At 46.0% G+C, this 12,648-nt stretch overlaps 1 protein-coding gene across 3 annotated transcripts in view; it reads left to right on the top strand.

Annotated features, from left to right (window-relative positions):
* Positions 1 to 1,333: 1,333 nt before the first annotated feature.
* Positions 1,334 to 12,648, top strand: part of RAB2A (RAB2A, member RAS oncogene family) — a 79,564-nt gene continuing 68,249 nt past the window's right edge. For 2 of the 3 annotated variants that reach the window (XR_012157203.1, XM_073331078.1), the window contains exon 1: positions 11,270 to 11,370. Coding sequence is in view for 2 of the 3 variants with exons in the window: in XM_073331078.1 (XP_073187179.1) it covers positions 11,280 to 11,370 (91 nt within the window). In the remaining variant the exon portion in view is untranslated. Of the gene's footprint in view, positions 1,680 to 11,269; positions 11,371 to 12,648 lie in introns of those variants that run through there. The other variant, XM_073331079.1, reaches the window with a different exon arrangement.

Raw genomic sequence — 12,648 nt, 5'->3', positions numbered from 1 at the left:
TCTGTCACTCTTAGGATTTAAATGATAACTCATTTGTGTGTATATGTTTACTTGCTTTAACCTGTAAATAACTCTCTTCTTCCTTTTTTCTTGTTAATAAGCCTTTAGACAGCTTATTACAGGATTTCTACAGGCATTGTCTTTGGTGTAGGATCTACAGTATCAACTAATCCGGTGCAAGTGACTGGTCTCTTGGGACTGGAAGTAACCTAAATGTGGTGCGATTTTTGGTGTAAGTGACCATTTATCACTAAATCCAGTTTGTATGGGTGGCAAGCTAGACAGGAGAGTGTAGGGACTGTCTGTGATGGTAAGATTGTTATAGCGATCCAAGCGTTCACATTTATCACTGGCTTTGTGAAATCCAATTATAAAACACACTACCAGTTTGGGCTGTCTGCCCTGATGTAGGCACTCACAACTGTGAGCACCTCCAGACAGTGACACCCTCCTCCACATAAAAGTCGTAGGAAAAATCCAACTGCAAGACCAAGGAAAGGGGTTTGACTCTTTACTTCCTGATAGCAAAATTAAAACAAACGGCCACTTAGGATACGCCTACATTATGTGTGCTATAGCAGCCCAGCTGCAGCTCCGCCACCCTAACTTAGTCCATTGCTACAGGGCCGGAAAGGGTTTTTCCATCACTGTAGTTAACCCACCCCCTTGAGGGGAAAAATTTGCCCATTAGATCGCCCACCTACATCACACAGGGCACAGGATTTTCACAGCGCAGGCTGATCTAAGTTTCAGGTGTAGACCAGGCCATCGCGCGTAGAGACTCTGGGGCAAGAACCATCTTTTTGGTCTGTGTTTGGCCAGCGCCTAGCACGGCGGGGTCCTGGCCCCCCGCACAGTGTCCCAGGCCGCCGCAGCAACACAAACAACATCCCACAACGGATCTTAGCCGTCAGACCAAACAGCGACATTCCCGAGCGGGAGGGACACCGACATCCACGGCCCCTTCTCTCCACTCCCGGGAGGGGGCTGCCACGCTCGCCCCCTGCACAGCGAAGGGCAGCGCCGGGCATGCCACAGGGCGGTAGGGCACCACAGCCTCGCTCCCGACCCCAGTCACCGGGAGGGCAGGAGGGAGTGGGGGAGGGACAGCCAGACAGGGCACCTGCCTCAGTCACGGAGGGCCCCCCCCCCCGAAGGATTCTCTCTCCCCTCAGGCACTGGGGGGGGAGGGGGGCAGCCCCACCAGAAGTTTTTCTCTCCGAGCCTCAGGCAGCTGCAGGACTCCTCGCGGGTAGGGCAGGGGTAAGAGCTGCCTGTCACACGGGACCTCCCCAAACACCGGCTGCCTCAGCACTTCCGGGTCGGCGGGGGCGGGGCGGAGGAGGAGGTCGCCTTGCGTGACGTTGCTGAAGGGTTCGGGCTGCTGCCGCCGCTGCCTGTTATTGTTCCTGCTCTTGCGGGTTGCCGCCTCCGGACGCGGAGCAGCTCGAGAGGGGGGACAGCGCACGGGGCGCTTGAGAAGAGGGGAGCGGGCTCCGTTAGGTGGCTGTTAACGGTTTCGAACTCTCCGCTGCGCGAGCCCTGACAGCGCGGGTGGGGGCAGAGTGCGCGTCACTGAGGAGCGAGAGAGAGACCGAGAGGCGGCGGCGGCGAGGGCGGGGATTGGGCGGCCATGGCCTACGCGTATCTCTTCAAATATATCATCATTGGGGACACAGGTAAGAGGGCAGGGGAGCGGAGACCTTTACTGCGGAAATGGGGGAGGGTTGCGAGGCGGGGAGAGCGTCCGCGCTAAGCCCGACCCCGGCTGTCCCATTTCCGCAGTGGTGGCGTCGCCGACGTGGTGACTTCCCCCGCCCTGCGCTCGGCAGCGGGCCCCGCCCGACGTGCCTTTGGCCTGTGCTGATCGGCCCCGCACCCGGCTGCCCCAGCCCCGCAGGAGTCCGCGGTCGCAGGCGCTGGGGCCTGCTGCCTCTCCGAGGCGTGTGCAGGGCCTGACTCTGCTCCGGGCCCGGCCCTTCGTGGTGGGGAGGCGGCCCGGCCGGGGTCAGGCCTGGGGCGCTGGAAACCCGAGTGCTAGGGGAGGGAAGGGTGTCACGCCGGAAACATACGACACGGGAGCTGCCTGATGCTGTTCGGCTCCCAGGGGCCTTGCAGAAGCCTGTGGCAAGGCCCCTGCCCCAACGAGGCTCCATGTGCAAGAGCCATGGCGCTCCAGGGCACTAGCACCCTCCCCTCCCCCATGCAGTGTAACAGCACCTGCCATTTAACCAGGTGTGTTGTTTTTTTCCACCTGGCACCAATAAGCACCTAGTCCAGCTACTTCAGGGAGCTAAAATGCACCTAAGAATGTAAGAACGGCCACACTGGGTCAGACCAAAGATCCATCCAGCCCAGTAGCCTGTCTACTGACAGTGGCCAATACCAGGTGCCCCAGAGGGAGTGAACTTAAGAGTTAATGATCTAGTGATCTCCTGCCCTCCATCTCCACCCTCTAACGAACAGAGGCTAGGGGACACCATGCCTTACCCATCCTGGCTAATAGCCATTAATGGACTTAATCTCCATGAATTTATCCAGTTCTCTTTTAAACCCTGTTATAGTCCTAGCCTTCACAACCTCCTCAGGCAAGGAGTTCCACAGGTTGACTGTGCGCTGAGTGAAGATGAACTTCCTTTTGTTTGTTTTAAACCTGGTACCCATTAATTACATTTAGTGGTCTCTAGTTCTTATATTATGGGAACAAGTACATAACTTCCTTATTCACTTTCTCCACACCACACATGATTTTATATGCCTCTATCATATCCCCCCGTAATCTCTTTTCCAAGCTGAAAAGTCCTAGCCTCTTTAATCTCTCCTCATATGGGACCTGTTCCAAACCCCTAATCATTTTAGTTCCACCTCTGCTTCTGTCACCAAATCTTCCTATTTATAGACTTCAGGTGTTGCCTTCTGCCAGATCACCATCTGACTTGGTTCCTTTCTCTTGGTCAGGCACACCCTGGCTCCTTTCCATAGCCCAATGGCACTGCTGTGGCCGGTGTGGGCTCATCTCGAGCTTTGAGAGGCTTTAATATATGAGGCCGCTCTCCATGTTAGGGCTGAAAACAGCTAGCCATGGGTGTTAATATCAAGCTTCCCAAGTGAATGTGCTTTCCTCCCCAGTGTGGGCAGGGCCTACAGCTAATCAAAATTCCACACAATTATTTGGCATGGTAAGGTATCGTATTTTGATTGTGGCTAACTTTAAAAAAAAAAAAAAATCTATGGTGTATCTATCTGGCAAGATTTTCTTTAAGATATTTTAACAAATGTGTAAGTGCTTTAAAATACTTTACTAAATATAAAAAGGCATTTAGACCAGGGATTCTCAAACTTCATTGCACTGCAACCCCTGTCTGACCATTAAAATTACTACATGACCCCAAAAGGGGGGACTGAAGCCTGAGCCCACCCGATCCTGAGTCTATTTTAACTTTAAATGCTGAATGTGGCACAATATGACAAAAGTCTAAGATGGAGGAAAATACCTGTGATAGAAACAAGTTATTAATTTAAAACTATTTATTATAATTTCAGTTTCAGGATTCAGAATTTCTGATGGAAGCTTATAAAGGAGACAAAATCATGGCTAAAATAAATTTACTTTTAAAATGAGGGGTTCTGTTTGTAAAGGAAGGAGAGTCATATTTCTGTACATGGCTGAAATAGGTGTATTGTGGAAAACCTTTTGAGAGTTTGTGGTGTTTAGACCTCTTGTGAACACTTTAAGAATTCTAGTATGCCATCAAGGAACCGGCTTATCTGCACTAGTGTTTTCATACTGATCCAGAGATTATTTCAGGGATTTCCATGTAGAGTCTTCAGAGTTGGATGGTGATTCGGCAATTATTTTTCAATGTGTTGTAAAAAGAAAAACTAAAGGGAGACGTTATTGAACCCTCCCAAAAGACTGAAATTAAGTTGATCTCCATTGCTCATTACTTTTTAACAGAAAGCAGGTTATGCAAGTAGTAACAAAAATGGTATGCGGTTATACCAAAACTGCATGTCTCTGATCTGAATCACGATGCCGAGTGCTTTTATTCACTGAAGTGCAGGTATCATAAGTGCTTTTTTTTAAAAAAAAAAAAAATTGAAATTGTAGCTACAGAAAATTGATTGTAAAGTTGGCACTTTTTACTCAACCGATCTCATTGGTTTGTGTGTTCGCCTTACTCTAGTGACTTCTTCCTTCTGTTAGCTTCAGACAAGAACAGTTTTGGTAGAGTGATATGGATTCTGTTCTAGATCATATCTCAGACAGAATTGTTAATGTCCAGTTGCAGAGTTTCTGTTGTGGGTGAGGCACATGCCAAAAATAATATATCTTGTGAAATAAACATGGGAAAATAGTTTTACTTTGTGTAATGACCCATCCACTCCCAGTCTCTATTCAAGCCTAAGTTAATTGTATCCAGTTTGCAAATTAATTCCAATTCAGCAGTCTCTCGTTGGAGTCTGTTTTTTGAAGTTTTTTCATTGAAGAATTGCAACTTTTAGGTCTGTAATCGAGTGACCAAAGAGATTGAAGTGTTCTTCGACTGGTTTTTGAATGTTATAATTCTTGACGTCTGATTTGTGTCCATTGATTCTTTTACGTAGAGACTGTCCAGTTTGACCAATGTGCATGGCAGGGGGGCATTGCTGGCACATGATGGCATATATCACATTGGTAGATGTGCAGGTGAACGAGTCTCTGATAGTGTGGCTGATGTGATTAGGCCCTATGATGGTGTCCCCTGAATAGATATGTGGACACAGTTGGCAGCAGGCTTTGTTGCCATGATAGGTTCCTTGGTTAGTGGTTCTGTGGTGTGGTGTGTGGTTGCTGGTGAGTATTTGCTTCCGGTTGGGGGACTGTCTGTAAGCAAGGACTGGCCCGTCTCCCGAGATCTGCGAGAGTGATGGGTCGTCCTTCATGATAGAGTGTAGAGATCCTTGATGATGTGTTGGAGGGGTTTTAGTTGGGGGCTGAAGGTGACGGCTAGTGGCGTTCTGTGATTTTCTTTGTTGGGCCTGTCCTGTAGTAGGTGACTTCTGGATAGTCTTCTGGCTCTGTCAATCTGTTTCTTCGCTTCAGCAGGTGGGTATTGTAGTTGTAAGAATGCTTGATAGAGATCTTATAGGTGTTTGCCTCTGTCTGAGGGGTTGGAGCAAATGCAGTTGTATCATAGAGCTTGGCTGTAGACAATGGATCGTGTGGTGTGATCTGGATGAAAGCTGGAGGCATGTAGGTAGGAATAGTGGTCTATAGGTTTCCGGTATAGGGTGGTGTTTATGTGACTATCGCTTACTAGCACCGTAATGTCCAGGAAGTGGATCTCTTGTGTGGATTGGTCCAGGCTGAGGTTGATGGTGGGATGGAAATTGTTGAAATCATGGTGGAATTCCTCAAGGGCTTCTTTTCCATGGGTCCAGATGATGAAGATGTCATCAATGTAGCACAAGTAGAGTAGTGGCATTAGTGGACGAGAGCTGAGGAAACGTTGTTCTAAGTCAGCCATAAAAATGTTGGCATACTGTGGGGCCATGCGGGTACCCATAGCAGTGCCGCTGATTTGAAGGTATGCATTGTCCCCAAATGTGAAATAGTTACGGGTGAGGACAAAGACACAAAGTTCAGCCACCAGGTTTGCTGTGACATTATCGGGGATACTGTTCCTGACGGCTTGTAGTCCATCTTTATGTTGAATGTTGGTGTAGAGGGCTTCTACATCCATAGTGGCCAGGATGGTGTTTTCAGGAAGATCACCAATGGATTGTAGTTTCGTCAGGAAGTCAGTGGTGTCTCGAAGATAGCTGCGAGTGCTGGTAGCGTAGGGCCTGAGGGAGTCTACATATCGAGACAATCCTGCTGTCAGGGTGCAAATGCCTGAGATGATGGGGCGTCCAGGATTTCCAGGTTTATGGATCTTGGGTAGCAGATAGAATACCCCAGGTCAGAGTTCCAGGGGTGTGTCTGTGCGGATTTGTACTTATGCTTTTTTAGGGAGTTTCTTGAGCAAATGGTGTAGGTTTTTTTGGTAACCCTCATTCAGATCCCTGAATGACATTTGCTATACTGACAGAAGTCCTTCCATCAACATAACTGCGTCTACACTAGAGGTTTTGTCGGCATACCTGTGTTGGTCCAGGGTGTGGTTTTTTTCACACCTCTGACAGACATACCTGCTGACATAACTTTTAAGTGTAGACCAAGCCTCAGCAGCTGGACTGGAAATCTACTTTTCATGAAGATAACACTACTAATCTGGTTTTGTTTAAAGGCAGTTTAGGGTTTTTTATGAACTGTTTTGTTTGGTAGTCTTTGAAAGTTTTGTTTTCTCTCTTTCTAGAAGAGGCAATACAAAGACTGCTGCCTGATTCAATACTTTTTACTTGTTCTGAAGAAGAAAACAAATGCGCTGAAACAACATTTCAAGTTACACATACTGTGGGACAGAGACCAAGAGAAGCAGAGACTGAGGAGGAGGAAGTAGTTGTAGGCAGGCAGGAGAATTTAGGGAACAAATCAAGACTGTTGCCTTGAATTCAGGGTTTGACACTAGAACTGCAAGCTATAAGGTTAGTTGGAATTTCCTTCTGCCCTCACTATTGAGGGACTAGTGGAAGAACATGATTGAATATGCTTCAGCTGCCAGCCCCAAGTCTGTTGTTCAATAGATTTCAGAGATGCCAAATGGTAAACTCTTAGTATGTAACCAAGCATTATTGTTTAGATTTGGTTTATAAACAAGAGTTCAGGTTTACTTTCTTTCTTGGCAAGGTGTGTCCAAACTGTTGGTCTCTGTCTTGAATTAAGCGGGAACTCAGGATATCTCAAATGTTCACACCCCTTCAGGATGTGTCTTAACCAAATATGTATAACAGCATTAAAAGAATGTTATGGCAACAAAGTGAAGAGCACACCAATTAGGAAATAAGAGTTAAGGCCTGTGCACTTTTAAATCTGCCCCTTTGTTTTTATGTATTATGATAGTAATTTATTACAAGATCACATACTATTTTTTTCCCCAGAACCTCTGCCTCATTTCACATACAAAATAACACTGCTGAATGAATGAGACAGCTGTTTCAAACATTGCAGGGCCATATAGTTTGCTGCCTCGCAAACACTAATGAATCTATCCTCACGACACCCCTGTGAGGTCATGAAATGCAAACATCATTTTAGAGATGCTTAACTGAGGTACAGGAAAATTGACTCCCAAGTTGCATGGGGAGTCTGTTGCAGCGGCAGGGATAGAACATGATTTTTCTGGGTTCCAGTCTAGCATATCATCCCTGGATTGTTCTCAACCTCTTGTATCCACAATACAACTGCAACAAATGTGGTAGGCATGCTCTGCATCTTGGAACAATTCACTATATAGCTCTGCCTAATTCTTGGTCTAATATGATTATGTAATTAAAGATTGTGTCATTGTGTATACATACAAGAGGGCATAGTTAAGTTTGGGTAGGCCACCTTATCTTTGTTATGTCCTGACTTTTGATTGCTTCATTTTGCAAACTTAATGTTCATTTGAGCTCTTTGGGTATAAAATTTTGTGGGGTTTACCATATCTAGCTGTGCAGTTAATAAGGCAAAAGACTTTATCTTGATTCATACACACCTTTCTGCACCAATTCTCATTTGAGATCTGCCTTCCTCCCTCCATGTCTTCATTCAAATTTGCTTAAACAATATTTGCATAGAATGTTGACAAATCACTAGGAGGTGTATTATAAAATCTAGTGCAGTGGTGGGCAACCTGCAGCCCATCAGGGTAATCTCATTGCGGGCCACAAGACGTTTTGCTAACATTGACCATCTGCAGGCATGTTTCCCCACAGTTCCCAGTGTCCCTGCAGCCCCCCCTTCCTGCAGCTCCCATTGGCCGAGAACGGCGAACTGTGGCCACTGGAAGCTGCAGAAGGTCATGCCTGTGGATGGGCAACGTCAGCAAAATGTCTCGCAGCCCGCAATGAGATTACCCTGATGGGCTGCAGGTTGCCCACCAGTGATCTAGTACCATTGATCTAGTGAGTATGTGCAACAGCCTTCTTAGAAACCTTTATGATTTTCAAAAATCACAATTTACTTTTCCTAGACTACAGAAAGGCATATATGCCCCATAGACAGTCTTATACAAATTCAAATTTTTTTCAAATTGCCAAGTCACTATAGCTGTCATCCTCCCTCTCCACCTCCCACACAAAAAAACCAAAGTAGCAAAATATACTTGATAACTTGGAAAGGTATATTTTTACTCCACTTTTGTTCAAACTTTGATTTTTTTAAAGTTATAAGCAATTGAAAATGTAAGTGATCCCTCAGAATAGAAATGCTTGTGCAACTTTAATTATATGTGTCACTGACTAATAGAAAGGAGAATAATGAGAGGAAGAACTGTCTTGTAGTTAAGACTCTGGACTGGGACTCAGGAGATCTGAGTTCAATTCCTGGCTCTGCTACAGACTCATTGTGTGACCTTGGATAAGTCACTCACATCTCTGTGTCTGCTTCCTATCTATAAAGATACTATTTTCCCCATCTTTTGTCTGTCTTGTCCATCTATGGCAGGGATCGGCAACCTTTGGCATGTGGCGTGTCAGGGAAATCTGCTGGCGGTCCGGGACAGTTTGTTTACCTGCACCATCCGCAGGTTCAGCTGATTGCAGCTCCCACTGGCTGCGGGGGTTCGCCGTTCCAGGCCAATGAGGGCTGCAGGGTGCGGCGTGGGCCAAGGAATGTGCTGGCTGCCGCTTTCTGCAGCCACCATTGGCCTGGAATGGCGAACCGTGGCCAGTGGGAGCTGTGATCGGCCAAACCTGTGGACGGTGCAAGTAAACCATCCCGGCCTGCCAGCAGATTTCCCTGATGGGCCACTTGCCAAAGGTTGCTGATCCCTAATCTATGGAGTAGCAACTGTTTTTGACTCTGCATCTGAATAGTGCCTGGCATAATGAGGCCTGATCTAAGCTGGGGCATCTAGGCATTACTGTAGCAAAGTAATTATTAACATAGTGTACACTTTAATCTTGAAGATGAGGAATCCACTGAGATTGGTTTCTTTTCTTGAGAGAAGAGAATTACTTGTATATCTTTACAGAAGAAATGCTTCATCTCAGTGGACTTCCACTTGTCCAGTGTCCTTTCCATAGGCTTGATGGTATTGTTACTCCTGGGGGAATTCTGCGCCACTGTGCACATGCAGGACAGCCCCTGCTTCCTTAAATTCTCTTTGCTTCCCTGCAGAAAAATGGTTTCTGTAGGGAAGCAAAGAGAAGCTGCACCAGTGCTCATTCACCCTTTCTGGGAAGCACAGGCAGGGGAGAGGTAAGTCACCGTGGGGGAGGAAATGGAAGGAAGGAGGGTCTGGGGATGCCCCAGCTGACCAGGGATATTAGTCCCAGCTGTGGGGAGATGGGAGTAGGAAGACGAGGGAAATGGAGTTCCCTCTCCCCTGCACAGAGCAGGCGGGGCTGGGTCATATCAACCCCCAAAAACCTCTGCCAGCTGCAGGAAACTCTGCATTGGTGGGGATTTGTCAGGGGGATCTGAGTGCAAGGGGTGAGGCTTGGTGGGGTGGGGGTTTTGGGTGCAGGGGGAGAGACTTGGTGGAGGGGGGAAATCCAGATGCACGGGTTGGGCAGACAGCGCGAACAGTTCCCCTACATTGACCCCTTCCCCCACTTTCTTACCCTATTGCGCCTCAACTACGGAAGGAGGGGTCACTGTACGGGGAGCTGCTCCTCCTATCCACCCAGCCCCTCCTGCCGAGCCTCACCTCCCCCTGCAACCAGAATCCCCCTGCCGAGCCTCACCCCTGCATCAGGAGCCTTTGGCTGCTCCAGAACCCCACCTCATCCCGGCATAGGGAGTCCCCCATCCCATTTAGTCCCAACCAGCTGCACCCTGAGCCCCCCACCCCCTGCTGAGCCCTAACCACCTTCATCTGGACTTCCCTGCAGGGGCCCATTCTCCCTGCACCCAGAACAACCCAAGAAGCCCTTGTGCATCCAGATCCCCCTGGAACCCCCCCCCAGCTGCGTGCACCCATGTTGCACCACACAGAACCCTGATACTTTTGAGGGAATTCTGTACCAAAAATACCATATCATACCATTGGCCAGGAAGGGCGAACTGCAGCCACTGGGAGCTGTGGGCAGCCGTGCCTGTGGACAGTCAATGTAAACAAACAGTCTTGTGGCCACTGCAGGTTGCCCACCACTGAGATACATCATAAACAAAAAAGGGCAGACACCTGAAAGGCTGTTTTTTTTAAATGTGGTCTGCTTGTTTTACATTGTAAATTTAGGTACAGTGTAGTCTAAAATTCTCTGACTGGAGAGCTAGTCAGATGTCTCCACAAGAGCCAAGAGTGGAAACTGAGCAGTTGAGGGAAAGAGATTTTTAGTCAGACTTAAAAAAAAATTAAAAAAATGTAAACACCTACTTGATTGAGTGACTAATATGGTAAAAAAGGAAGTCTTGGCTGAAGATTCAACACACTTGCCCTTTTAGTTGAGGTGGCAGAACAAATGATGTCTCCAAGTCTTCCATCAAAACAAGTAGGGCCCCCTCCTCCCACCAACCTTTCATGTTGTCTTTATACTTCAAAGACATAAAGGGGGGAGGATTCATCACCTCTAAAATTTCCTATAGTTAAAATGGAATGACTATGTTGAAAACTTATTTACTTTTCATTATTTATGCTGTTGGTGATTTGCCTTTCAATCAGTTTGACAATAAAAACACACACTAGTTAGTTTCACTTTCTTGTCTTCATGGGATAGATTAATGCTACAATGTTTAGATTGCATTCAAGACATGGCATTCTGATATTTTCTGTCTTAGTTTCTCTTTCCTAATGGTTCCTAACATAGTTAGTTTTTTTGACTGCCGCTGGACATTGAGCAGATGTTCTCAGAGAACTATCCATGATGACGCCGAGATCTTTTTAGAACCCATCATTTTTGCATGTAGAGTTTGGATTGTTTTCCAACGTGCACTACTTTGCACTTATCAACACTGAATCTCATCTGCCATTTTGTTGTCCAGTCACCCAGTTTTGTGAGATCCCTTTGTAATTCTTTGCAGTCAGCTTTGGACTTAATGATCCTGCATAAGTTAGTGTCATCTGCGCTGTTTACTCTTTTTCCAGATCATTTATGAACATGTTGAACGGTACTGGTCCCAGTGCAGATCCTATTTATCACTTTCTAGTTTGAAAACTGACCATTTGTTCCTACCCTCTCTTTCCTATCTTTTAACCAGATACTGATGCATGAGAGGATCTTCTGTCTTGTCCCATGACTGCTTACTTTGCTTAAGAGCTTTTGGTGTGGGACCTTATGACAGGCTTTCTGAAAGTCCAGGTACATTATATCAGCTGAATCACATTTGTCCACATGCTTGTTGACACTCTGAAAGAACTGTAATAGATTGGTGAGGCATGATTTCCCTTTATAAGAGCCATGTTAACTCTTCCCCAACATATCATGTTCATCTGTGTGTCTGATAATTTTGTTCTGTACTACAGTTTCAGCTAATTTGTCTGATGCTAAAGTTAGGCTTACTGGCCTGTAATTGCCAGAATTAACTCTGGATTCTTTTTAAAAAACAGAGTTACATTAGTTATCTGCCTGTCATCTGGTACAGGGGCTGATTTAAGCAATAGGTTACATACTGTAGTTCTGTGATTTCATATTTGAGTTTCTTCAGAACTCTTGAGTGAATACTATTTGGTCCTGGTGACTCATTACTGTTTGTTTAATCATTTTGTTCCAAAATTTCCTGTATTGACACCTCAATTTGGGATAGTTGCTCAGGATTGTCACCTGAAAAGAATGGTTCATGTATGTGGGGATCTCCCTCACATCCTCTGCAATGAAGACTGATGCGAAGATTTCATTTAGCTTCTCAATGGCCTTGTCTTCCTTAAGTTTTCTGTTAGCACCTTTAGTGCCCCAACTGATTGTTTGGCAGGCTTCCTGCTTCTGGTGCACTTTTAAAAAAAAAAAAAAATAAAGCAAAACAACCACCTGTTAGTTTTTGTGTTTTTTGGTATTTGCTCTTCAAATTTTTTTGACCTGCCTAATTATACTTCTATGCTTGACTTGCCAGAGTGTGGTCCTTTCTATTTTTCTCAGTAGTATATGACTTCCAATTTTTAAAGGATGCCTTTTTGCCTTAACCGCCTTGTTCACTCTGCTGTATGTATCTTACTTACGATTGCATTTTTTTTTTTTTGCTCCTCTTACTGTTTTTTGTTTTAAATTTGGGGTATGTGTTTAGTTTGAGCCTATACTATGGTGTTTTTAAATAGTTTCCTTGCAGGCATTTCACCCTTGTGACTGTTGTTTGATGTGATTTTTGACAGTTTCACTGCTGTTCACAGGGTTTTGAATAGCAAGAGTGGAACTAACCAGAGTTTTGTTAGGGCATGTCTACACTGGCAAAGTTACAGCGACGGCAGTTACAGCGCTGCTTAGAGAGCACAGAAGGAAAACCACTGTTGTATGTTCACACTGACAATTGCCTGCGCAATAGCATGTTCACACTTCCGGCACTTGCAGCGCTATTTGGAGGGTGCACTCTGGGCACTTATCCCACAGAGCCCCTTTTTCTCTTTTGCAGCTAAGAGTTGTGGGAAG

This window comes from Lepidochelys kempii, chromosome 2 (assembly GCF_965140265.1).
Source record: "Lepidochelys kempii isolate rLepKem1 chromosome 2, rLepKem1.hap2, whole genome shotgun sequence".
NCBI classification, from domain to species: Eukaryota; Metazoa; Chordata; order Testudines; family Cheloniidae; genus Lepidochelys; species Lepidochelys kempii.
Note: the sequence above shows the minus strand (reverse complement) of the source record. Positions and strands in the feature narration are given on the sequence as shown.